This window comes from Glycine soja, chromosome 3, assembly GCF_004193775.1.
Source record: "Glycine soja cultivar W05 chromosome 3, ASM419377v2, whole genome shotgun sequence".
NCBI lineage: Eukaryota > Viridiplantae > Streptophyta > Magnoliopsida > Fabales > Fabaceae > Glycine > Glycine soja.
Genome location: NC_041004.1, coordinates 44,316,643 through 44,343,903, shown reverse-complemented (window position 1 = coordinate 44,343,903; position 27,261 = coordinate 44,316,643). Strand labels below are relative to the sequence as shown.

The 27,261-nt window shown below is 30.7% G+C and overlaps 3 protein-coding genes, 1 long non-coding RNA gene and 2 other non-coding genes across 9 annotated transcripts; 4 read left to right on the top strand and 2 right to left on the bottom strand.

The window, feature by feature from the left end:
- Positions 1 to 334: 334 nt before the first annotated feature.
- On the top strand, positions 335 to 444 carry LOC114407930. The gene has a single exon (XR_003665740.1). It is a non-coding gene; the product is annotated as a small nucleolar RNA Z107/R87 (small nucleolar RNA).
- Positions 445 to 551: 107 nt separating this feature from the next.
- On the top strand, positions 552 to 651 carry LOC114407959. The gene has a single exon (XR_003665763.1). It is a non-coding gene; the product is annotated as a small nucleolar RNA R30/Z108 (small nucleolar RNA).
- A 3,618-nt stretch (positions 652 to 4,269) lies between these two features.
- LOC114407450 (transcription factor MYB2-like) lies at positions 4,270 to 5,663 on the top strand. The gene is made up of 3 exons (XM_028370554.1): positions 4,270 to 4,491; positions 4,571 to 4,700; positions 4,973 to 5,663. The coding sequence occupies exons 1-3, from the start codon at positions 4,362 to 4,364 to the stop codon at positions 5,424 to 5,426; spliced, it is 714 nt and encodes a 237-aa protein (XP_028226355.1). The 5' UTR covers positions 4,270 to 4,361; the 3' UTR covers positions 5,427 to 5,663.
- Positions 5,664 to 6,889: 1,226 nt separating this feature from the next.
- LOC114407449 (gibberellin 2-beta-dioxygenase 2-like) lies at positions 6,890 to 11,727 on the bottom strand. The gene is made up of 3 exons (XM_028370551.1): positions 11,235 to 11,727; positions 7,923 to 8,268; positions 6,890 to 7,325 (listed from the first exon to the last, which is right to left on the bottom strand). The coding sequence occupies exons 1-3, from the start codon at positions 11,624 to 11,626 to the stop codon at positions 7,035 to 7,037; spliced, it is 1,029 nt and encodes a 342-aa protein (XP_028226352.1). The 5' UTR covers positions 11,627 to 11,727; the 3' UTR covers positions 6,890 to 7,034.
- A 6,677-nt stretch (positions 11,728 to 18,404) lies between these two features.
- Positions 18,405 to 25,061, top strand: LOC114407447 (SWR1-complex protein 4-like). 4 transcript variants are annotated; one of them, XM_028370549.1, is made up of 17 exons: positions 18,405 to 18,644; positions 18,733 to 18,819; positions 18,913 to 18,978; positions 19,356 to 19,415; positions 19,535 to 19,591; positions 20,042 to 20,171; positions 20,304 to 20,371; positions 20,454 to 20,546; positions 20,648 to 20,695; positions 21,568 to 21,714; positions 21,950 to 22,081; positions 23,373 to 23,468; positions 23,687 to 23,758; positions 23,907 to 23,943; positions 24,043 to 24,077; positions 24,191 to 24,258; positions 24,498 to 25,061. In XM_028370549.1, exons 1-16 carry the CDS (start codon positions 18,534 to 18,536, stop codon positions 24,248 to 24,250), a joined length of 1,299 nt encoding a protein of 432 aa, XP_028226350.1. In that variant the 5' UTR covers positions 18,405 to 18,533; the 3' UTR covers positions 24,251 to 24,258; positions 24,498 to 25,061. The 4 variants fall into 4 exon arrangements, with proteins under 4 accessions (XP_028226350.1, XP_028226351.1, XP_028226348.1 ...); XM_028370550.1 differs by having other exon boundaries at positions 18,407 to 18,644; positions 21,971 to 22,081; XM_028370547.1 differs by having other exon boundaries at positions 18,407 to 18,644; positions 23,883 to 23,943.
- Positions 25,062 to 25,331: 270 nt separating this feature from the next.
- LOC114405565 lies at positions 25,332 to 26,040 on the bottom strand. Its single transcript, XR_003665268.1, has 2 exons — positions 25,705 to 26,040; positions 25,332 to 25,619 (listed from the first exon to the last, which is right to left on the bottom strand). It is a non-coding gene; the product is annotated as an uncharacterized LOC114405565 (long non-coding RNA).
- Between the last annotated feature and the right edge of the window lie 1,221 nt (positions 26,041 to 27,261).

The following is a 27,261-nucleotide window of genomic DNA, read 5'->3' as shown; positions in this document are numbered from 1 at the left end:
TTTCTGATGTTTGGTTTTGTTTTTCTTTCGTCCAACTAAAAAAAAAACACAAGCGGATTGTAGCCAGCCCGGCCCACTAGTCTCCCATCGAAGTTTCAGTTGTTTTAAAACGACGACGTCTGCTCCGTTGTTCAGAAACCCTAATATGCTTCCTATAAATTCAGAACGCGAGAACCATCCTTCATAGCAAGACTCCTGCATCTGGATCATCGGCGACGCTGCCTTATCGCAATTCTGTTTCTAATTAACGTCTTCTTGCGTTTGTGTTCATTATATATCTTATTTTTCTTTATTATTTTTGCATTTTTGCTGAATCTTTCCACGAATCGTATGAGATCACGGTGATGACTCCATAAAATTCAAGCTCAACAGACCGGAATGCAGAGCTTTCTCTCTTTCGGGAGATTGCCTTGCGTGTCGATAACCCCGCTGAACTGAGTGATCTCTTCTGTTTTTTGTTTCTGTTTTGTTTTTATTATTATTGTGTTCGTTGAAATTTTTGTTTCTCTGTTTCTAATTATTATTGAAGTATGTTTTGTGTGAGGGGAAAGAGTCATCACAATGAGGATACAAAAGCTCCCTCTTCTGATTTAAAGTTGAGGAAAATTGCTGGCAGAATCGAACCATAAAATCTTAGCCATCACTGAGTGATCTCTTTTCCCCAGTTATCTTTTGCCTCTTTCTGATTTTTCGATCCCTAAATTTCACTTTATTTTTTTCTTAGTCTAATTATATTTGTGAATGTGTTTTTAGTTGTGTTCTATTTGAATGTGTTGAGGTCAGTGATGAATTCAATTTGCCTACATTGGCTGAGTATCTGGTTTTTATTAGATTATGATGTGTCCCAACAGTCTGAGGCCTCTGAGTCTGTGTATTCCATTTTGTAATACAAAAATGTAATTTTAATTTTGTATCGCGTAGGATTGAATCTGGTTTATTACATTGGACGTTGTCATAAAGAAATATTTTTGTTGATTGAATCTGGTTTTTATTAGAAAGTGCATTCACCAATAGATTCAGAAAATTCGATGAAAGAATCATGGATGACAATAATATAGATGTTTTTACTTGAAATAATCTGATGGCAATAACGTAATAGGACTGAAACATAGATGAAAGAAATTAGAAGTAAAGAAAGTATTTAAAATTAAAAGGTAAGTGAAAGGATGTATAGAAACAAGAGGTGGGTAGTTCTTTGCTCGTGTTCGTTGGATTTTAAAATTACTGGATTCAATTAGCAATTTCTTTGATAAGCTCATGTGGATGTGTTTAGTATAAAATATCACGCGGTTGTCAATTTGTATGCCGTGATATTTGAAAAGATCAAATAGGGAACATCGTAAAGGTATTAATTGGGTTTATAGATGTAGGAAGCACAATATCTATTAAGCTATTTTCGTTAATTTATTAAATTAATTTATAAGTTGTTTACGTTAAATAATTCAAGTGAAAAATTACAGTCAAAATTTAAAGCTTAAAATTTTGGAGCTGTTGAATTAGATCTAGTGATGGAATACTGTTATTTATTGACGGGTGCTGTTAGTGTAGACTATGTGAATGAATTTCTTATGTTGCTAATGGGTTGAGTGTTGTGTAACCATCTTAACGGGGTTAGCACATTTTTAAAACTTTGTTGGAAGAGATTTGTTGATTTTTACTGCAAATCAGTCTTTTGATTAGGATACTTTTCTTTTAAGGAAAAAACAAAATTTTTATTGGATTGTTCATAACCTCGAAGTTCATCTTAGCAAGCTTAGCACCGTTTTAAAGATAGGTATGCCACTCGTTTTAAATATAGAAATCAAGAATAAATTTATGGGACTAAAATACTGCGGGCTCAAATTTTATTTATTCCAAAACTATATGGTATTTTCAATTAAGAAACGCATTAATATACATTATGGCAGATATTATTTTCGTCGTGCAGTCACTGTTTCTTTTTATTTGCCAAAAAGCAGGCACCCTGTTTAAAGGAATGAAAGAGTTCTGAAGTGAAAAAAGATGAAATTCATAGAGGTGTGGGATCCAGACTCATTTTTGAAATTGTCTACTCAAATACACTCGAGTGTAATTAAAGTAAACACTACCTATTGGTTGATTTGGATAGAATTTGGAGAATTATTTTTCCATAATTCGGATCACAAAGTATCGAATTAACCATGATCAAGAACAGGTTGATTGGGTTGACCAATCGGATACCTTCCTAGGTAATAGAAAGATTCTGTTTTGAGGGGATAAAAACATTTTGTTCAAAAATTTATACATAATCTTGTCACTTTTGTTTAAACAGCATAGGAAACAAATGGTCAACATGGAGTCAAGGCTAACATTTGTGAGATTGTGGTCACCCCATGTATTATCCTTAATGGATATTTTATTTGGTTCTTTCAAATCTCACAATTGAGAAAAGATGAGTTAATGGTTAATCCCAACATAGGATATGTGTGGATTAAAAGTTGGTAGAGTTCAAAAATATTTACTTCTAAAGGAATAACTTTTTCCTTTTCGTTTTGTGCCCTAAAACACGCAATTTCATATTGAAATTTACCAAATTCTTTTACATACTCATATTTGATGCCAAAGGAATAAGTAGAGGGAAATATATTCCACAATTTTTCCACTACAGAATATCAAAATACATCTTCTATTGAGATCAATTTTGGGTCTTGAAAGAACAAGTAGTTGTTTCCTCACAAACGTGTTATTGTTGCTTTCATCTTAAATATTCTAGCTGACTTTATTTTATTCATCTTTTATTTCACTGGCAAGTCTCCCTACAAAAGATGGTTTAGATTACTAATAAGGAATTTTTTTTCAGATGGTGATATGTCAACTATAAGAGTTAAAGTTTCGTCTACCAAGAATAAACATTTTTATATTGCTAATCAATTAAGAATAACTTTTAAGAAAATTGTTATAAAATTTGATAAATTAAACATATGTAATAAAAAACATAAAATGTGTAAATTTTTTTAATTCCGTTATTTTGATTAGATTGTAATTTTAAACAATTCAAAATAGGCACGAGTGAAAAAATCAACATTGTCTTTTATACCGTTTAACTAGAAGTCGATGTATACTATTGGGAATGGAAATTTCTAGATGCCTAACAGATAAATTATTTTTAAATTTTAGTGGAAGTTTTCAAGAATATACAATAAATTTAATAGAAAAACATATTCAAAATTATAAAAGGAGTATGTATAATTACTTTAAATCTAAATATATAAATTACAAAGTATTTTGAATTTTAAAAGATATATTTGTGTATTTCAAGACATTAAATCTAATTTTTATTTTTATATAAAAATGAATATTTTTTGAATGGAAAATAAGTATCTTCAATGATAAAACAATCTCATTTAAATTGAGTAGTATTATTTTAAGTGACAATTTTTTTAAAAGTTTTTAATACAATTATATACCAAAGTTTAAATTCAGTGTATTCATACGTTCGGTGGTGAATATTTTGTTAGCATTAATTCTTAGGATTGATGTTGAGGATATAAGAAAGGAGTATTTTTTTTTTGTCTAAACATAAGAAATAAATATTTTGATTAAAAAGAAGGTATTTATTATATAAAATTATTCATTTATTTTTAATTAAATATTTCCACTTTTATTTTTCTAGGTTTAAATATTTTTTATTCTTTGTAATTTAACATTTTTTTTGTTTTTTGTCTTTATAAGATTAATTTTTTATTTTTAGTCTAAATAAAGTATGTTTTTATTTTTATTTTTAATCAAATAAAAAATATTATCTAAAACATTATAAGGATGAAAAATAAAATAAAATAAACATAATTTATAAGTACTAGAAAGAAAAAAAAAATTTGGAAGCATGAAAAAAAAATTAAATTGAAAGGATTGATAAAGTATTTAATACTTTTTTATGGATAATATTTCCAATTTCCATACCAAAAAAATGATTTTTGGACAGAAGCAACGTTTTGCAAAATCGCGTAGAATGTGTCAAAATATAGATAAATAGGATTTTCTGGTCGCAATAAAGTTGGCCAGATACAAGATCCCTCCGAATGCTGACCAAGAGTCAGCGCAAACCCAGTGTGTTCAAAGCCGAAGGAGTATATTTTAAGGTGCACTTGTCCTATAAACGTGTCAATAAGTCAAAGAGTCAACTCTTAAACTCAGGTCAAAGTTTAAAAAACAGAAAAGCTAAGGAATAAAAACAGTTTAATATCAAATAATCAATTAAAAAGTCATAGTTGCAGTACTATTTGGCAGCCCACCAAGAGTGCAAATCCAAGCACAGATGAGTTTGATCCTCAAATCTCTTTATATAATGACCTTCACTAGAATCAGCCAAACCAAAACTATTACCTCTCTCTGACACTTGTGAGATGGAGAGAAGTAGTGAAGAGGAGATGTTAATAACGAAAGGTCCATGGACAGAGCAAGAGGATTCTCTTCTCTTCAATTACATCACTGTCCACGGCGAAGGTCACTGGAACTCTGTCGCTCGCTACACAGGCATGCAAAGCATTAATTATATTCATCATCTTAATCCTAGCTTCTTTCTTACTCACACTCATCACGTTTTCAATCACAGGTCTAAAACGAACGGGCAAAAGCTGCAGATTAAGATGGTTGAACTACTTGCGTCCAAATGTTCGACGTGGGAACATAACCCTCCAAGAACAGCTCTTGATTCTTGACCTCCATTCCCGTTGGGGCAACAGGTATTATCATCGTCATTATTAATGTTTACAATTCATTAATTTCTTTTAGGTTCAACTATTCGATCCTTGGTTCATTTATTAATTGTCTGATCTTAAGTTTTAGTCTCCATATAACTGATGATATAAGAAAATTGTAAATTTTAATCCAGCACATGCATATTAGAACTGCTACAGAATCTTTCTGACAATTATAAATTGCTACAATAGATTAAAACTTAATATTGAAGAAACTGTTAATTAATTGAAATTGAAATGTTGTGTTATGGTTGAAGGTGGTCGAAAATAGCTGAACATTTACCGGGAAGAACAGACAACGAGATAAAGAATTATTGGAGAACGAGAGTGGTAAAGCAGGCTAAGCAACTAAAATGTGATGTGAACAGCAAGCAATTCAGGGACACGTTGCGTTTTGTGTGGATGCCACGTATGCTAGAGCGGATTCGGGCTCAGGCCTCATCATCGGCCCAAGCCCACCAAAGCAGCTTAATCTCCAACAGTAACACTCAAGCACACAGTGGATTGTTGTCATCAGCGCTTCATGCCCACGCGCCTTCTCTCTCTGACTCGAGCGCGTCGTACAATCTTATGGGTGCTGATGCTGGAAGTTGCTCATCTCATAGCTACTACTCAGACATAGCAGGCAATGGTTTTGGTGGTGCGGACTTGTGGACGGATCAAAACATTTGCTTTCTGCAACACCAGCTTGCTCATCATGACTTGTTCTGATCATGCATACTTCAACATCTTGCTCCAAAATTCACTCTAAACTGCAACATATAAAGCAATTGTAACACTAGTCGTGAAACATGCATGTTTCTTTTTATGTTAATTTGGTGTGAAATTTAATAATCTATACTTCAATTAATTTCAAGAGAACTGCCATTTGTTGTTAGTTAAGCGTGATTTGTACGAGATAGTGATGAGTATTTTTCGCTTAACTAAGACAATTAATTTTGTTCGAAACAAATAGAACTGATAATAAGAAAGTAACAAAACGTGATTCGCACAAATCATACAAATGCATGTGATGAGTTTGTATTTGGCCGGAAACAAGCAGATGATAAATAAATATAATAATTTTTTTTTTATGAAAATGAGTTAATTTATCTCCGTTCGTGTAGTTTAGCATTTTCTTAATGTTTATCATAAATTGTACGCTACAATATGTGAAAGAGAGAGATGAATTGATGATTCTAGAAGAATGCTAATGGAGCCTACTACACGATATAAGTTGAGAGATGAAAAGTTGGGTTTGATTATTGCGAATGGAAAATTAATCTGGAAACTAGCTAGGAGTGGCTTGCAAGTCACGGTCTCCTACACTTGTGTTATCTAGAAGAAGAGACATAGGTTTGACATTAATGAATTAAGACTAGGAGATATTCAGTATAATATTATTTAAATGAGGCACTAAGAGCCGCAACCTTGGAAACTAAAACTTTTTAATTCTTCGTTCTTGAGTTGTTTACACGTAACGGGACAGTCAACTTTTCTTTTTCTGTCCCATGCATGGTCACAGTACAGCTGACACAAAATCCCAATTAGTAATTGTTGCAGATCTTACCAATAGGCCCAGATCAATCTACAGACAACCCATGGAACATAACGCCGTTAATCGTCATAAAATCTTATGTGTTAATTGTTAAGTGAGGTGCATCTTACCATACCTTACTGTATTCAGTCCACTATTATGAATGAAAAGAGCTAATTCTGTTAATGTCAAAAATTAAAAAGTGAGGTGCATCTTTTTTTTTTTTAATTGACATGACATTTTCTTATTGAGGAGATTTTGATGTGTGATGCATGAGCAGTGGCACTGGCATGACCTTTTTTTTTCCTTCTTAATAGAACACATGCAGTGGCATGACTGGATCTTCTGAAACAAGTATTTTAAACTTCAACCTTTAAGAACAACTAAGAAATGTAGACGATCTGATATAGATTTTTTTTTTTTTGTCTGTGTATGTGATTGTGTTGATAAATATAATATAATTTGCGGATTGGTTTGAGAATAATTTATTGGTTCTGATTTGATTTCGGACAATTAAATTTGGTTAGACTTTTTTTTAGAAAAAAGCTACTGGTTCTTCCAACCAAAACTATTTTTACTGTTCCACATGGAACTGTAACCTAAGTTCCTTATGTTCAAAATCATCAGCACAAATATTCTCTCTTTTGAATATAGAGACTTTTAATCACTAATAAAGTCCTTTTTTGTAATAACAGAATAACGTTTTACATTGGAAATTCAAATAAGTATGAAGATTAGCATCATATCAGATCCAAAACTATCCTAAATAATGTTTTTAATCCTGCCGAGTCCTGAGTAAATAATTAACATTGAATTTGTGATGGAGAGACAGATAGATGATGGGTATCTAGCTGGGCCAAGAAGAGATCAAGTCGAGAATCTCCGAGGCGTAAGGAATATGTTGCCTTCTTGTAGTGGTCCCATGTGAAGGGCTTATATAGACTTGGATTTTGTGGTGGTGACACCATCTTGGCTAGCGGAGTGATCCACCAATCAAGTGGTGGTGCTGCAAAGTACATCATTGACATCCTTGCCCCCAATGTGTTGGTTAATGCCCTGTGCCTCACACTCATGAACTTTCCATTTGTCAAAACCTTCATTCATGTCAAAAATAAATTTAAAATGTAAATTTACCAATGGAAACTATAACTTTATCATATATTTAGAAATCAGATTATGATAAGGATAAATTTTTAATGTAGTTTCTTAAGTATTTTTAGTATTGTTCTTTAAATAAAATTAAAGTTTCATTTTCATAATTTACATAATCAAAATTTACATTAAACATCACTACAAGTTAACAATGTGAAACTCCAATTTTGATCATAGGAAATACAACATTTAAGAAACTACATTTTAAACATAAATTCAATTTTTCTTTCTTCTTACTTGTACTCATTTTTTTCTCATCACATCACTTATCATGTTTATAATTTTTTTATCTCTCTTCACATCACTTCACTAAATCCAAAATTAATTAATCTTTTAATTTTTTTTCTTATCCTTTATTCGATAGAAGTAAGAGATATGAAAATAAGTGAAATAAATAATAAAACCTAAGATTCACATTTTTATATTTTATTTTAATCAAAAACTCTTATCTCAAATTATTTTTGTGAATTTGATGAGCAATGAATGTAAAATTGAACCTTGATTGTGGCTATGATATAGAGTTTGATTGAGGGACCAACCTGGAAGACATCGCCCACCATGACAAAGAATTGATTGGGGTCAGGAGGGATAGGAATCCACAACCCTTCACGGGTGTAAATTTGAAGCCCACCCACGTCATTGGAACGCATGATTGTCAAGATCTGAGGGTCAGAATGCGCCCCAAAACCAATGCTATTCTTGTTGCCCTTCAACTTCTGGTTCAATGGAGGGTAGTGATTGATCCTTAGAACACAATCACTATTAACATCCCTAATGAGCTTGCTTAGTGCAAACTTCTCTGGGACTCCTAATCCCTCAAGCACCAGATCTAAAATCTCACACGTTACTTCTTTCACTGCTTCTACATAATCATTCACAACACAACTACCAAAAACAAAGAGAGGAAGAGAGTTTAGAATTAGCTTATGAACACTATAGTAATGTTATAAAATAATTACTTTGTTATTACCACAAAATAAAAGGCGAAGAAAAGTCTAATAGATATTTTGTTATTCTTTCATTTCTTTGGGTTTTGTCAGTTACTAACTTCTTCATGACTTTAGTCATCTAAGATTTGGTCTATTTTCAGGAAACAAAAGGACATATGGGCACGCTCACAAGATTGTACAAAGAGAAACCGATGCAAAGTTATGCCAGCACAAATAACCTGAATTTGTTGTCCTTTCTAGCGAAGGTTCATGAACTGTGACACTGGGGGCAATGTCCATAACACAGTCAGTGTCGCCTTATGCTAAAACCCAGGGTGTAACATGATTGTAGTACAATTTGCTTTGCTTTGTCTGTTGGGCCAATGGGCCCAGCCTGACTAGAAAAGTAAGACCCATCTATTCAAAAAAATTATCTGCTCAGTTTTTAATTAGCCCAATGCGAGTTAACTTGTGGCAGGTTAGGCTAATTATATACAGTTTAAATTATTACTATACAAGTAAAAATTACTTATGTTTTTTAATCAAATCATTTAAGATTCAAATTTTGATTTTTAATGAAAATTACTATATCAAAATCATGATTAATAATTTTTTTTATTACTTATACTTTCCATTAGTCTAAATTGGTAAATACAACACATTATCTGCTTGTAATACAAAAAAAAAATACAATCAATGTTTAAAATAAAATTTAGCTAAACAAATGAATATAAGGCACTAAAATGTTGCTAGTGAGCGGTTATAAAATTAATGTACATAAAATATACAATCAATGTTTTTAAATCGCTAACAAATATTAAAATATGTATGCATAGAGGCGAGGAATGTTTGTTCTAAATTAGGATGTGTATATATGGTTCGTTAGAATCATTTGGTTTATTTTTCTGTACCTTTGTCTTTTCATTTTTGGTGTACACAGTCATTTTCTTATTTGTTTAAAATTGAAAATCAGATCGACACCTAAAATGTTGGTTGGTGTAGCTCAATTTTTTGGCGGTGCACGTGCTCCTTCGCATTTTTTTTCAACTCTAATATTATTAATAAATTGACAGAGAATTCATAAAGAAAGTCAGCTCATTTTTTTAAAGTCAGTCCAATTGTATAAGACTATAAGGAATTCAAGTAAGATAAATATTTGTGTTCATATTTTAATAGTTATTTTTATAAAGTCATTGAATCCTTCCAATGTTAAACAAAAGTACTACATGGTTTATAAAACTATGCATTTAATTAAAATACATTAATGACGATCGTGGATATAAACACAGATCGATGGATGGATCCAGTTGCAGTGAAAACCCTGATCCAATTCATTCACAGGTGCATATATAAGTCTCAATCATGCATTATGTATATGAAACAAACACGTGAAAACAACTACATAAATGAAATATAATGGTACATACTGATTAACAAAAGGTAGCTTGCATGCTTGTCCTTGATGGGGATATATACCATATATGCTAGATGGCCCGGTTTTGCCATAGAACTTCCATTATTATACAAGAAAGACATCACATTCATATATGTCAAACAACTTATAGCCACGCCAGACCAAGAAGCTGCTACTCTCCTGGGCAGTTAATTAAGAAAAGACAGAACTTCTATCTCTCCCAAAACTAGTTAAAAAGCCTAAAATTAAAAATGTTGGTTAAAAACTGAATAACTAATTATTAACTACAATTTTTAAAATTAACTTATTAAATTATAAATATTTAATAAAATTAGATGTAACTATAAACATAAAATGCCATATTTAAAAAGGATAATAAGAAAATTGAATAAATATTTTAAAGATAAAAAATAAAATATAAAAAGATATAAATTAGAAAATAACATTTAAAAAATATTATATCAAGTAGCATTTTAAAAAATAATAAAATCTGCTTAAACAAAATTATTTACCCAACAATTAAACAAATAAAAAAAATTTAAAAACTAACTAAAACTAAAATAATCTGCGAACGTGACCTTTTAACTTGTTTGTTGACTATCCTCCTCTACGTTCGTTTATGTATAACTAATTACTTGTACGTTTCTTAGTTAGGAATTTAATTTAAATGTAATTACAGTATAAAAAGTGTACAAGTTTTTTTTATACTTTTATCCGTCGACAAATGAGAAAATAAGTATGGCCAATACATGTTATAAAAGTTTTTACACTATCATGATAGGGTATAATCATTAAATTTTTTTTATTAACATCATTAAACTTTTAATATATTACACATGATGTGTTTATTCAACTTTTTTTAATAATTACTTTAATGCTAGGTATGATTTAGAAAGAAAAAAAAAAAGAAGAAGAAAAAGTAGTATATGAGATGATTTTTAGGTTGTTTCTTAGTAAGAGAGAAAATGAAAATAAAAAAGAAGAAGATAAAAGTTTTATTTTCTCTTGATTGATTGGTTGTGTTAAAAATAGAAAGAAAAGAAAACATGTATATAAAATGATATAACAAATGTAAAAAAAATAAAATTAATTTAATGTTTTTGTTAAAAACTATCAAATTTATTTCATCTTTCCTTCCCAAAATGGAAATATTGCAAGAATATTGGGTCCAACTTATTTTTTTCTCCCTTCTATCTTACTTGAAATAGTTCCAAACTATGAAACAAGGAACTGATCTTGAACTTTTTTCTGTTCTTATCTTTCCATTCTCTTGTATTTCCTTCAAAACAAATTGACGCTAAAGAAACATATTCATCATTTCTGAATAATTAATAATATAAAAGTTTTCATGGTGAGAAATTAAACTATTTTTTTTATTATGTTATCATCTAAAAAAGTAAACTTTCTAAGAGAAAATGAATTAAATGGATGGTTATATGAAATTAGATTTCATATCAGCCTTTGATAAACTATAAATGAATATATATAGTAGCGAGCTAGTGTGGTACCTGAACTTGGTGGAGTCACTAGCGATGGTTTTGGATCTCTGAGAGACGGAAAGAGGGTTGGCATGAAGCAAGAGATACTCTAGGTCACCCTTATCTCCGTTGGGCCCGATATTGGTGAAGCCATAACCGAAAGGACTTGCTGGGCCAGCTCGACGCTTCTCGTGGGTGGGTTTGGCGAAAAACTCTGCACCCTCCTCTTCCATTCTTGCAATAACCTCCTTCGGAACATTGTGGTTAATCACCTTGAAGAAACCGTATTCCTCGCAGGCTTTCACCACTGTTTCCGACAACTCTGTCCTTTCCATGGATAGGTCTATCGTTGGAATTTTCATTGTCTTTTTTTTCTTGTAGCTTGTCTTGATGGAAGTTGGAGAAGGAGAAAGCACAACCATTGCTATATATATATATATATATATAAATAACAGAAAGAAATATCTGGTTTGATCGATACTGAACAGCTAGCTATGGAGGGTATAGACTATAGACTATAGAGTATGACTTGGTTAGAGAAAGGTGGTATCATATAGCATGTATATATATTTAAGGGATGGAAGAGGGAGAAATGATCAGAATCTTGAAAGGAGCTACAGAGGGACGATGTTATCATTAAAGTTAATTCAATTGTAATTTTTATAATTAGAATGGGGTACGCTGAGCATTTCTGTACTAAGAAAAAGTAATTAATTTTTATACTATGTTTATTAATTTCAGGAGGCATGGACTTTGTAGATAAGACAGGCTAGCAGTGAAAAAGAACTGGAAAGAGAGAAAGTTATTGAAATCCTTTGTTGTACTTCTTGCAAAAAAATAATAATTAAGATATTGAAAATTATAATAATCACTAGAAATGTGTGTGTGAGATATTAATTATTAATTCTTATATTTTGAGGGATTTCGTCTAGTAAACAAATAAGACTATTTATTATTTTACTCTCTCAAATAAATTACTCAATTATTAAGTACGTTGGAACTTGCACCACCAATAAAGTATATTGATAGCCTTAAGTTCACCACAATCTTACATGTTGTGCGTGAATCTCTCTTCCAAATTGTTCTTGTTGAATATCTCTCTTCCTAATTAGTCAATATTAAATAAAATTTAATCATAAATTATCATATATCATAAAATTATTAAATTTTATAATAATTATTTTAAAAGTTAAATTAATATTTTTTTATTTATAGTATACATGTTTAATTTAACTTACCTTTTAATGTTTTAAGAGAATTTTAAAGAATAAGTTTTTATTTATCGGGCAAAAAATGTAACTAAGCATGTACTTATTTATGAACTCGGAAGGTCTTCTGGTCTTGGATCTCTGCTTCAAACACTTCGCATAATAATCAAGTTGTTTTATAAAATCACACTAAAGTTTAAGAGTTTAAATTTCATCAAACAAATATTATATTAATGGAAATGAATAACAATATCTAATATTATTCGTTAATTAATAGATATTTTAAAAAAACAATTTATTGAAAATATTGCATATTTAATTTTTTATTAAAAATGAAAAAGCAAAAGTGTCTGCCCAGCATAAATTAAATGAGATTTTTAATGATTTATACGTACTATTGTTTTTAACTTTGAAATCAATACATTAATAAGCTAAAAGAAAAATATTAATATATAATAACCAGTTTATAATATTAGGAGAAATCATAATTAAATTACTATTGTTGGTTTAGAATATGTGATGCGCAATAAGTAACATCGTCGACCACCCACTATATGAAAATAAGATATATCCAAGTGATGTGAATAAACCAGTCTTACTGAACCACTTGTATGCATCTCTTTATCGAAAAATCCTGTTCATTTTATTTTTCATTTATGTAAAACAATGACCACATCATGTGTAGTTGTTTACACTTCAAAATGCAATTTACTGATCGATACAAAATAGTAATGGAAGAAAGAACAAACGCGACACCAAAAAAAAAAGAAGGAAAAACAAATTAAGCCAGCGGAACAAATTAAAAAACAGTAGAAGAATTTACGTAAGGTAAGCTTGGTATATATATATAAAAAAAAAAGGTACGCAACAAATGGTTGCTATTGCATTATTCGGAAGGAAAAGAAATGTTGATAGTATATGAAGACGCAAACAAAACTAATAAAGCTTCAGTCTCGTTTTGTTTTTCATAGGCATCGTGAATTTTTGGCTATATGTTATAAATAACTAAGAACGCATTGATAAAAAAATATATATATATTTCATCAATGCATTTTTATAATGTGTTTTTTCTATCAATATATAATTTAAGAATCAAATAATTGACACTGTGTAGCATGCCGCTTGGGAAAGTTTTTTTCTTTCTTTCAATTTCAACGGTTTTTATGAAAAAATAAAGTAGATGTTTGAGACATCAGTTAAAATATAGCCAAAATTCTTTTTTTTTTAATTATTTTATGAATATGAAAATTTGTATATGAGTTTATTGACTATGGATTATTATTATTATAAAAATTTGTATAATATCAACTAATAAAAATTATTATTGGTATAATTTTTTAAGATAATTATATTAAAATTTCATAAATTTAATTAAATGATAGTATAAAAATTATTTTATACTATAAATGCATAACATATTTCATTATAATTATTATTTTATTTATCTTTTTGTTCATATGTATATACTTTTCAAGAGAAATAATAAAACTTGTTTCACTTTTTATGAAAAAAAATCCTTCTTCATGCAAATGTTACACTTTTACTTGGCAGAGAAATATAAAATCAGTTTGATGATTAAAAAAAAGGGAAAAAGTCTATATCTCTATTAATAAAACTAATATTTATCGAGAAAAAAAACTTTTACCACTTGGCAAATATATGGCTCACATACCGCTGCATTCCTAATGGGGTTGGTGATGATTTTTAGACACTTTAGATGTCTATACCTTGGAAGACAAAAAAAATGATTAATATAATTAATAATATATGATATAATAGGAAGAAAAAGATAAAAATAAATAAAAATTGATAGGATGCTTGTAGTTTATGGGTGTCTAATTATATTTATTCTATTTTCATTCTGTTTTTTTTTATCATATCACTTGTGATATTTCTCACTTTTGCTTTTTTGTTCTTCTTATCACTATCCCTATCCACCCAAAATTGAACGCACGTTGGTATTTTTCCTATAGATGAGTTGTTGAAACTCAATTAGCTGAACTGTACTTTTTGGAAGAAAAAAACCGAAAATAGTAGAGTGCGTGAACTGGCATGGAAACATTGAATGAGCTCAATAGCTTTCACTTCGTCCTGATCAAACATAGGTAAAAAGGTGGAGATTATGAGGACCATCTTAGATTCAAACATTCGATGAAAAGGAAAAGAGAAAAGAAGGGCTAATGTCATCATGGACAATAGTAGATTATTGCAAAGAATTTCATCGCGAATTACAGAAATCATGCTTCGAGACAATAGTCATCTCCTAAATTTTAGGTATAGTTTCTAGTATGCAGGACCCATACTTTGACGGGGGAGGACCCGCGGCCCAGAGCTAAACAAGAAAAAAAAAACATTTTAAAATCTTCATTTATTTATAGGAATGTCCTCCTCTGGTTTTCACTATTTTTTGAACTTATATGTGTACTCTCAACTGATATTACAAACCATCAATTACTATAATATTTTAACTTCTTAGTTCAGTAAGTTTTCTCTCACTAAACTGCTCAACATATATAAAAATAATTGTATATAATTAGTTTTAAAAAAATATGGACAAAAAGGCACGTACGCATCTTTGTTTCAGCAGATTTTGGAGAGAAAGAATTATGAAAAAGGAAAAAAAAATGGTGTTTGAAGAAGGAAATTAAGAAGTGGAAGAAGGGAGAAAAGTATAGTGGAACCAACATACACACATACAAAAATCTCCTAAAGTGACTAGAGAATTAGTAAAGTGTGAAAATTTGTGAGACCCATTCAAAAATTAAAATGACTTATTTAGTTTTTTTATAGTATAAATTTGTTATTATAGATAAATATGTCTTTATAGTACACACTTATTTTTCTTTTTTCTCTGTTTCCTAATTCTCTCAATTCAAAAACTTAAAAATTTACCTATTGTGTATACTCATTCTCTTTTCTCTTTTTATTTTATTTCTACTACGCTTCTCTTTTCTTAAAATCTTTCATCAACCAAATTTGACTCCACTAATATATATATTGAAAGTAACTCATGTAAGAAAACTTAATTATTTTAAAAATGAATTAATAAATATAAACTACTAAATTATCTTCAAATATAATTAAATAATTTTTTTAAAAAATATTCACATGAAAACTAAATATTTTTTAATATTGACCATTCATATAATTAGATGGTTTAAATTTATAATTCTTATATTCTTAAAATAAAAATTATTTCTTATATTGTTTTATTTGTCTTATATTGTAGTTCGTATCAAATACACCTTTAAAATAAGAAATGTTCTCATTATATGTATGATTTTTAACATAGGCCATTGATATATAGTTGGATCGATGATCCAAAATTACAATTCTTATATTCTTAAAATAGAAAATATTTTCATTCTCTATTTCTTTATTTATCTATATACATATTTCTTATGTTTCTATTACTCATTGTATTCTTGCACTCGTGCACCTCTTCATTCTATTATTTACAAATCAATTTTAAAAAATATAAAACATTTTTTTAAAAAATAAAATAAAAAACACAATCAAACACCTCTTTATCTTTCGGTGATTAATTTGATCAACTTTCTTTAAGGATTGGTTGACTAATTTACTTTTTAAGGATTAAAATACCTTTCCTATGTGCATTATTATGATATTGGTGTAAATTATTAATCTAAGATAGAGAATCTAATTTTTTTACCCGCCGAAAAATTTGATACATAACTTTTAATAAAATCTTTCTTTCAATTATTTTTTTTTTTGGACAACATATGAATCCAAACTTAATTTTACTCATACAAACTACTAGACATTAATAACTATTACCTTTTTGATTTGAACTTTCATGTCAGCCAAAGCCCCAAACCTTTACTTTACTATGTTGTTTAAGATGTCGTGTCATATCTTCCATTGACATTGTATTTTTTAAGATAGAAAGTTAATGTAAAAAATAATTTGACCGACAAACTAAACGACAAAAAGATGACGTATTACTCGGACCGGTGAGTTTGTATGATATTCCACGGTGGCCATGGGCCATGTGGGTTGTGGCACCACTTGGAAACAAGTTTCCCGACCTCCTAAACCCCACTATTCGATCAATTAATCATCTTTTTCTGCACAGCATCTGAATCATATTCACAATTCGGTGTCATGGACTGCTCCACTCATATTTGCTTACTTGCTTTCGATTCATAGTTTTTTGGGGATACTTTACTCTTAAAATCATAAATTTTATGTTTGCTAGAACACTACTAGTCCTAGTGATAATGTAACTTTAGACCTCTTTCATCATTTATTATTTTTTATTTATTTAATCTTGGTGTCATCACTATTTAGCTATGATTACATTCTTTAATTCATTGTTACCATCATCATAATTCTTCAATTCATTCTGTTTTAACAAAAGTGGGGACGCAGGGGACATAATCGTTGTTCATTAATTATAAGTCAAGCGGGGTAGTAATAGGCAACCCTGGAAGCTCAGGATTTGAAGGTTTAATCCGTGATTGCAATGGCACGTGGAAGCTTGGCTGCTAGGGTTATTGTGAGTGCACCACGAATATGACTAAACTGGTAGCAACTTACATATTCGTGGTGTAATCCGTGATTCTCAAATTTTTCGTTTCTGTATTTAGTCTTTCCCATCAACTTAAACTGGTAAACTTAATAAATACCAAGTTATTATTTTACCGAAACAATGTGTAAAACTAACTTGGGGTTATCATTATTGTGCCACATTTCAAATTCAAATACTTTCGTTGAAGCTATGGTAATGTGTTATGTTGTGCCCAAACGAACTTTTCTGAGAAATTAATACCGATCAAACTTCTTTTTGAGAGAATAAAATGGAACTTCAGATAAAATGATGAGTAATTTTCATAATTTACTTTATTTATTTATTTTGGAATCATAAAAAATTAAAGAATTTAAAAAATAATATTTTATCACATAATTATCACGTCAGAATATTATCATGTAATCATTTAAATCAAAATAACATGAACTAAAAATAAAATAAAAAATATAAAAAATTATTATCGATAATATTTTTTGCGAGAGACTTAAAAAGTAAAAGTAAAAAAAAAAAGAGAACGAAATGTTAATTAATCCTAAAATCTCATTTAAATATATTTTGCAAAACACAATCAAGATCACAAAACATTACAAAAATTAAAATCCTATTAAAAAATCTCTTTAAAAACATAATCTTTTAACAGATGAAGGTGATCTTATTTTTAGGGAAGTAAATGATTATTAGAATTGAGTTTATCTTTTTTTTTTTAGTAATATCACCTAACCTGGTTAATTGGGTTGGATTTGATCATTAAAATTGAGTATTGTTTTAAAAAAATATGATCACTTTTTTTTTTTTTTTACTTTTTTGACAGAAAAACTCAAAATCAATATTGCTTCAATGTTTCTCAATTCTTATAAGCCAATGGTAGTACCGAAACACACGTATAAACTATAAACAACAATCCTCAAAATACTAAAAAGTCGAAATAACAATCATAAAACAATAATTACACATTTGGTTTACAACTAATATTTAGAATTCATAAAATATTATTTATAAAATTGTTTTGCAAATCACATTTGGTATTCATAAAAATAGTTTTTTATTAGTATTAAATAAGCAAGAGTATTTTTTGTAGAGTTTTATTTTCATAATTTATTTTCTTAAGATTAATCATTAAATATTAAGAAAATAAATAATGAAATGATAAATAACTCTAAAAGAGTTATTATTGGAATAAATGGATTCCCTCTTTTTATTATTTATTATCAAAGTTATTTATATACATATTTAACTTTCTATTTATTATTCTTTTTTTTATTTCACTTTCTTCCTAGACAAGACATACAATAAACGTGCGAAAAAAATGTCATTAATATTTCTTATACAGAAAATGGAGAAGTAGAGATATGAATAGGGATTAATAGAAAAGAAAAAGAAAAAAAAATAGATATGAACAAGAAAGTAATACGACGTCGTTGCATCAGTATTCTAAATTTTAATATCGGCAGTGGAGAAAGTGAGAGGGAAAACTGGAACAGGAAGAACGAACCTGTTTAATTCCCCCAAATCGGAAGTTGATCCTGAAACCCTAAATAGCCCTTAACGTTGTGTCTATGTTTTTGAATTATGGACGCGAAGGATATCCTGGGATTGCCCAAAAACTCGTTCCCATCTCTCGAGAAGAAATCTCGTCCTCCCAAAGAGTCTCAAAGAAAACCAGATGGCATTTCGCGCGAGGTACCCATCTTTATCAATTTCAACAATAACAATGTTACATTCAAGGTTTTTTCTGTGGTTACTGAATTGAATTGAATTGAATTTGTAGGTGTATGCGCTTACGGGCGGATTGGCCTCTCTCATGCCTGCAATTGAAGCCTCTCAGTTGAAGAAAAAGCCTCTTCCTCTCGAAAAAGTTTGCTTCTTCTTTTATTTTTGTTTTGGGAATACTCAATTACTCTGTTTATTTAACTTATTTAGTAATTCCACATTTTTATTTCTTTTTCAGATCACTTGGCAGTGGCTTCCTTTCACCAGTTCTGCTCGTAAAGATAATCTTCATCTTTACCATTGGGTTAGTAGCAGTCTCAGTATATTTTTAAATATTTTCTGTGGGTTAAACTATCCATTTTGTCTCTGTAGTTGTTCCCATTTTAAATTTTAGTCACTGTATGAGAAAATTGTTAGTTTTAGTGCATACGCATACTTACAAATTAAGCTCTGTTCCTTGGCATTAACACCGGAGAAAATTATCTGGTGGTATTAAACCGCTACAAAACTTTCTGGTGGTGATCAACTGCAACAGAAATTTGTCTAGGGACTAAACTTATTGTTTTCTAATATAGGGGCTAAAACTTAAATTTGAGACAAGTAAAGAGACCAAATAAATAGTTTTGCTTTATCTGTGAGTATGAGCATGTGAATAATTGTTATTTGTCTCTCGCAATTCAGGTACGAGTCATCAATGGTGTTCCTCCTACGGGGGACTATTCTTTTGCCAAGTATAATAAGGTAAATGCGAGTGTACTCTTCGTCTTCATGCATGCTCTGCATTGCTTTAATTTTTAATATGGTTTAGTTAGTATCATCTTTTTGTATGATTGAATGTTGTTTTACATGCTGTGGTGCAGTCCGTTGATGTTATCAAATACACAGATGAGGAGTATGACAAGTATTTGTCAGATCCTGTGAGTACCATGTCTAGCTTTTGAATTGGGTAATGACAGTAAGAGTAGGGTCACATTCTGAATTGTTACCTTGAGGTTTTTTGTTCAAAAGAACCTGTGTTTTGAATCAATCAATCAAATAAGCAACTATAAGGATGGGTATATGGGATCATGCACTTTTTCTTACACTGTATCATGATGATTGGTTCCAAGAACAGGAAAAAATTATTGGTATCAGTATAAACAAATGGGCAAATTTGTGATCAATTTGGAAGGATCTGTTTTTCATGTTCACGGACACTAAATTGTACTTTTCATTGTGTAAAATTACTCACCCTTAACTGCAACTGTGTGATTCTGTGTGCTTTTCACAATTGAAAGTTGAGACATTTGACATTCTATCAGTATTTTTACATCTATCTTTATCAAGTGTTAAGTGCATTGCTCTATTCCATTATGCTTTATATGTAGACGTGGACCAAAGAGGAGACAGATCAACTATTTGACTTGTGTGAGAGATTTGATCTCCGATTTATTGTAATAGCTGATAGGTTTCCATCATCTCGGACTGTAGAGGAATTAAAGGATAGATATTATAGTGGTATGTATTTGTTCAATAAATTGTTAATGCATTATATGTTGCACAATGCACATTTTCTTTTATTCATACTTTAGTTTGATTTTATGGAGAATATATTTAATGTGATTTTTTATCTCATGGCTTGTCATGTAGTTTCCCGGGCTATATTGATTGCTAGGGCTCCATCTTCTGGAGATGTTGTGGCACATTCTATTGTTAAGGTGCCATAAAAAAAAGCTTGAATACTCCTCAGGACAATGCCAAATGGTCCTAGTAGTAACTTGTCCTTTTCTACCATTGTAGGAACCGTATAATGTTGCACAAGAAATGGAGCGAAAAAGAGCACTGTCCATGGTCCTCTCTCAAACAAGGCAACAAGAACGAAGAGATGAAGAGGTTTGGACTTATTTTTTTTAGATTAAAATGAGTAGTTTCTGCAATCAGTGTACCTTCATAGAAAATAAGGTATAGCTTCCTACTTCTGTTATTTTATGCAGGTTCTTGTTGAAGCAAAAAAAATAGCTGAAAAACGCCTACCTCCCAAGGTAATTTTTTTAAGATTGCTTTTCTATAATGCCATTACTTGTGGAGGGGATGAATTGTTTTCATGAGTCAAAATTAAGTTTCAGATTATCTAATTCTGATTTCTTGATTACTTGTGATTTCAGATTCCTACCCACTACCTTAAACTATTCTGGAATGTTCTTATGTATTTATGTATCATACAAAATTTTCCTGCTATGTATCTTTTCATTTGAGCTGGAAGGCAATTAGAGCTATGTAGTCATGACTTCATTAATTTTCTTTTTTACTGACTGTAAAATACATGCTGAAAGGGTGTCATTGAATTGCTTGTCCCCTGTTCACAATTAGCAATTTGGGGCAGCAAAATTTATGGAATATATAAAATGTATTCACTTTAAGCTGTACAAGCACCCGTGTGCCTGTCATTGTGATACCATGCTATTCGCCCATTATATGGACTGACCTAGTTGCTACCCCATCTTTAGTATCAATTGTCGACCAAGCTCTGCCTGTGGTTGTGACCCAATTCATTTATAGGGGCTTTCTTTGGGTCCCTGGGCAAATTATTTTATGCAGGCCATCAGGATTTTTGGTTGTTGCTATTAATGGAATGGGACCCAAAATATCATCACCCATACTGTCCTATATTAAAAACCATGTACTGAAGGATGCCTTTGGGGATACAGAGCATGTCCCCTCAAGTCATCCACAATCAGGTGCCAATGGAGACTAGTTGTCTAGGTCATGGGATATATGGTATTAGGGATGGGGGATAGACTTCTCTCTTTTTTTGCTCATGGTATACTCTATAAATTGACTGAGGTCTTCACCTGAGGTCAAGTTTGGAGCTGTGTGTATTGAGATAACACCCATGTTCGATTTTGTGTTTTAGGTTGCTGGACAGTCTCAGTTTGTTGCTTCTAATGCTGGTGCAGAAGCTATAGAGAGGGCTGTCCCTGGTGAAACCGTATCTCCATCAAATGTGCAACTTCCAATGGTTGCTCCAGATAATGCATCTACTCTGGCTTCTCTTCGCATGGTAAGTCATACGGAAGGTTTCCAGTGATGCATCCGGTGCCTTTTCTTCATTGACACTTTTGTTCTTAACACCTCCCAATTCCCAAACCTCAATGTCTGCCCTGCCCACAGGGAAGGTTAACACACAGATACTGATGTTTAAAAACTTGATCTTATATTGATCATAATACTTGAAATGGATATTTTTTACGAGACCATTTCAACAATTTTTTTAATGCTTATACATCTGAGCATAGTTTGACAGAGAAATATTTCAGCTTCGTGTATATTTGAGAACATATGCACTTGAGCAAATGGTGCAAGCTGGGAACGCATCAGCTGGACTTCGGACTATCAAACGGATTGAGCAAACTTTGCAAGATCTTGGGGTTTGCCTTTATTCCCTTGAACTTTTAATGCAGTTTAGATATTTTATTTGTTTTTGTTGCTGGTGCAGTCGTTTTGTATTCACTGATCTGTAGTTTGAACAACAATTAAAGGCAAAATGTTAATGAGTGAGGCACTTGTTAAGGATTGAAAATTGGAAAATATTCAATGAAAACTAAAGCCTCTTAGGTTTCCAATCTATTGATTGTACTTTTCATTAAATACTTTCCATGTTTTTATTCCTTAACAAGTACCATCCTTAGAGAATTGATTAGTACTTCCTCTACTCTTTTTAGGAACCTTTTAGGATGCTTTGGTCCTTTTTCTAAGACCTCTTTCAAATTATTTACTGCATTATTTTTTTTTACAAAAAAAAAGTCCTTAATTACTCAGCAGTTTTTCCTAGTCAATAAATAATAAATGCTGTAAATTGATTTATTGGACTCATGAATATAGGGGAAGATCACTAGTCAGAACTTCCTCTTTCATTCCCCTTGCCTTTGTATAGAATACAAAAAGTCATTACTTAAGTGGAAATACGATAATTAATTAGGTAGAAAGAGATTAAGAGAATAGGATCCCTATAATTTTAAGGGTAATTATGGGAAAATAATACCAATTTAATATCACTAACTAAATTTCTTAATTCTTGTGAAATGCAAAAAGTCATTAGTTAAGTGGAAATACGTTAATTAATTAGGAGGTAGAAAGAGATTAAGAGAATGGGATCCCTATAATTTTAAGGGTAATTATGGAAAAATAGTACAGATTTTGACATTCAATATCACTAAATTTCTTAATTCTTGTGAAATGGTTAAAGGGGTCCTATATATAAGACCAGAGGTAGTATTTAGTAGAACCCATGTATAAAACCCTTACATTCTTCATTTCAGGAGGACTGATGATTTTGCATGCCTTATTGAACTATTAAATTGGTGTTTGGTTTCGGGAGTAGGGCTGTAAATGAGCTGTGTACTTTCAGTTTCAGTGAGCTATTTAGGCTCAGTTTGTGTCTGATTAACTAGCCTTACTATATTTTAGGAACATATAAATATACTTGAGCTTATTTAAGGTTAAAATCTGCTTGCTTTTGGCTTTGTGGAAGCTTAAATTCTCCAACAATATATATATATATATATATATATATATATATATATATATTATCTGACCATAAATGTTTATTATGTATCGAATTATAGTATAACTATGGATTCATGAGCATTGTCCAATCACAAAAACAATATTGACTCTGTTATGCACTTCCTTTTTAATTTGGTTTTACTGTGATTGCAGGTCAATTTGAAACCAAGGGTTCCAACGAAAGCTGTTTGTGCAGAGCATCTTGAATTAAGAAAAGAAATACTAACATGGCTTAATCTCCAGAAACAGGTATATAATGGTTGAGAGAAATGTACTTGCTACTGGGAATGTTATTAATTAATTTGTATTCTGACCAGATTTTGAGAATTTCACTTGTTAGAATGTTCATAGGGTTGTATGCCTTTCTAATGTTTATATATTATGGGAGTGGCAAGTGGCAACATCAATATTGGCTTGCTTTTCCCCAAATTGTTTGATGTAATTACTTGTTAATATATTTGTTTCAGGTGCAATATAAAGAGGCTGAAGGTTCCTCCTTTCGTGATGGGTCATATGGTGAAACACCTGGCACACCAAAGGTTAGAAATCTGGTTTTTATTTTGGTATTTCCCCCTCTATTGCTTTCATTGTTTGCCTGTGATTGTCCAAGCATTCCATTCTGGTATCCGAACCATGAATTTGTGATTTGGAAACTACTGACAGCATTTACATCGTGGTGGGGATCAGGATCGAACATTTATTCCAGATTCAATGAATTTCGGAGGTAATAGATTACTTTTGTTTTCACCTGCTACCTAATTTTCTGTAAGTGATGGGAATTTCATTTATTTGTTATTAAAACTATGCATATACCCGGTTTCAGTGGAAAGGGTAGGCAAAAAGGACCAAAAGCGCAAGGTACACTGCAAAGTGTTTGTCTAATTATTTTCTCCTTCATTGTCGATTTCCACTTACCTTTGGACTATTTTCTAATGCGTTATATTCGATCTTGAAAATTTTATTTTTTACAGGCACCTGGAGCTCCATCAGCTCATAAAAGACCTAGAAAACTAAAGGCCTCAGATCTTTAGTTTCTCAGGTGAGAGCTTAAATTTTGCGCAGATGATACACACAAAACTTTTGAAGTTCCATTTTTTTTATAATTATATATCCATCTGTACCAATTGTGTGCTTCTGTAATATAATATCAGAATATCTTTGGTTCTTCAACATCCTTATGGTACTTGTACCTTCGATTGTTGCTTGTATAGTCAACTAGACAAAAAGCTTGTTAATGCATTGTATTTACTGCATGGTGTTTTGCATGTTATCCGTCAGGTGGCAACCGGGAAAGGTGTTTCAATTCACAGAATTCTTTCAATCAAAATTATGAATGTTGTGGAAGGTGGCTGTGAACTCAACACCTGAAAATTCGGATTGTGGTATATCTAGTCCAACTGAAATTCGGTTCACTTCGGTCTAAAATTTTAAACTAATGCCACTCTTGGTATTCGATGTAAAAAGAAAAGTGGGATCCCTGAGATGAGTGAGATCTCCCATCTTAACCATGTCCTGAGAAGCTGGACTTTATTTCTTGTGCTGCTAAGGATTTGTAGAATTGTAGGGATACCAGGTACAAAAGAGGCATCTTATTGGAATATGCATGTATATAAGTTTGACATGGGAATTTCGGATGACTTTGATAGCTTATGAAGATAATTTTATTGTCATTGTAAGAAAATCGTGGAATAGCACAGGAGCATAAGGAAGAAGCCAGGAGTAACTGATTGAACTTATCACCTTCCCATATCTATAACTATTAATAATGGGAATTATCCAATTTGGTGTACATATTTCATTGGATAATTTTATCATTAAACCACTTCTTAAATTTTTTTATTCTAACTTAGAAAATTCCGACTAGTCTTATATTATAGTTTTTTTATTGTCATTTTTTATTAACTGTATTTAACTTTTTTATTATTATTTAAAAAATTTAGATTGGCTATAATCCAATGAATAATCCTGATTGCCATATTCCTCATTTGGTTAAACATCTATTATTTTAAGTTATAAAACTTAAAAAGTATATAGTAACCAAAACCTAGAAATCATCAATTTTTTTTTTCGTTTTATTAAAGTGGGTCCGAGTCAAGACTGAAGACTGCAACGGACAAGCTAAAGCCATTAGTGGTTCATTGAAGCGAGGACACGATGCTAAGTGTCCCAAAGGCATCCCAATGAAACTTTCAGCAATCAATAATTACCCAACCCTGGAAATTGATATCAGATGATTCAGAACTGATCATAATAATAGTAAGTCTAGATATTTATTGAAGGAATAATTATAGAGAAAGGGATAAAAATGGTGAAGTTAACATTGAGAATGTCTGGAAACTTCTCCTTGATGGTTGCTTTGATTTCGGACACCACTTACACGCTCCCTCCGTAATTCACAACCTATATAACAACCATCATTTCATTTTCTATTCCATGTTCTCAATTAGAATTAGAATTCAAATTTAGATAAATAAATAACACGGACCTCAACCGTTGTCTCCCTCGGTTGGGTATCGTACTTGGCGTATGTCCTTAACGGCGTCTCCGAATTTTTCCTTCTCATGGTCATGGTGGTGGTGGAGCTAGGGCAGGTCTCGGATGCTCTTTGGAAACGGAGAGAAACGACGCCGTCTTCCACGGATAGGGTAATCGGATTCGGATGCTTCTATTTTGCTTCCGAGTAATGAAATTGGAAACTGATAATTTTTTTTAGTTGTTGACCACTGAATCTGGGCGTTGAACAACAAATTGGGGTTAGAGCTGCCATGGCCATAAATGCCGGTGGAGAAACAAACGAATACACTCAAGAGTAAAACTATAACTTCAAGTGCCTCCTAACTCCTAAGGCTATGAGCCCAATTTTAGTATTTATTGGGCTTTTGCGTTCCTTCTAACTAGCCCAATCCCATTTACTACTTTATTTTGACAAATACTATTTTAGTATTTTAGATAATACTACTCCAATAAATATTCAATTTAATATACATCATCTTAAAAATAATATCAAAATAATTTAACAATTAAATTTGGTTTAAGTGTAAAAGTTTGACACTCATATCTAGTGAGTTAATGATTTTAACAGGAAAATGAGAATAGTAAATTTAAATCATAAAATCATAAGATATATATAACTTTAAAAAATTTAGGTTTAATTATCTATTTAGTTCTATAGTTTTTAAATTTATTTATTTTAATTTCTATTTTAACTATAGAAATCTTTTAGAAATTAAAATATAAAAATTATAAAGACTAAATGAATAATTAAATCAAAAATTTATGTGAGATTAAAAATATTGTGTGAGAAAAATAATATATTAATAGTTAAATTTTTTCATAAGCAGTTGTTAGATCATACGAATTTTTTAAACTAACTTATTTGTGTGACCTAAATTTACTGCTCTTGGTTGTTTTCAAATGCGGTAACTGGTAGTACTAGTAGTTAAATTTTGTGGACCACGACTGGATTTGGTTTCACCATACTGAAACTTTAACACAGGTCAGTTTTTAGTTTTTTTTTCCGATGCTAAAGTTGAATAGAGATGATGGAAACCTAACAACTGCAACCTGCAAACCGTCAGCAAGTCTTGCGAGTAGGTAGCAATGAAGTCGACAACCATCTTTTCTATGCAGATATGAGTAGATTTTCCTTTTTTTTTCCTCCAACAAGAGGTTTATATATGATAAATATTACAATTTAATATTTTTTACTGCAATAATATAACAACCTAGTATTCTTAAGTAATAAATTATAAGTACACAAAATAAATAACAATTAAACTTATATTTTTATATTAGGAGTGTGTTTAATAGGGTTTTATGCTAAAATCTTAACTTATTTGGATAGTTTGAAAACTTATTTGACTTTGTATAGCTCAAATTTCCGTTGAATCAACTTCAGATTGATCTATTATTTCTTATGAAGTTGGAATCAGTAATGACTTGATATAACAGTGGATGTTTAATTCAGTGAGCAAATGTTGAAGAAATATGACATATTTGCGGTCTTAGCGTGACTTCAAGAACGACAATAGAATAAATAAAT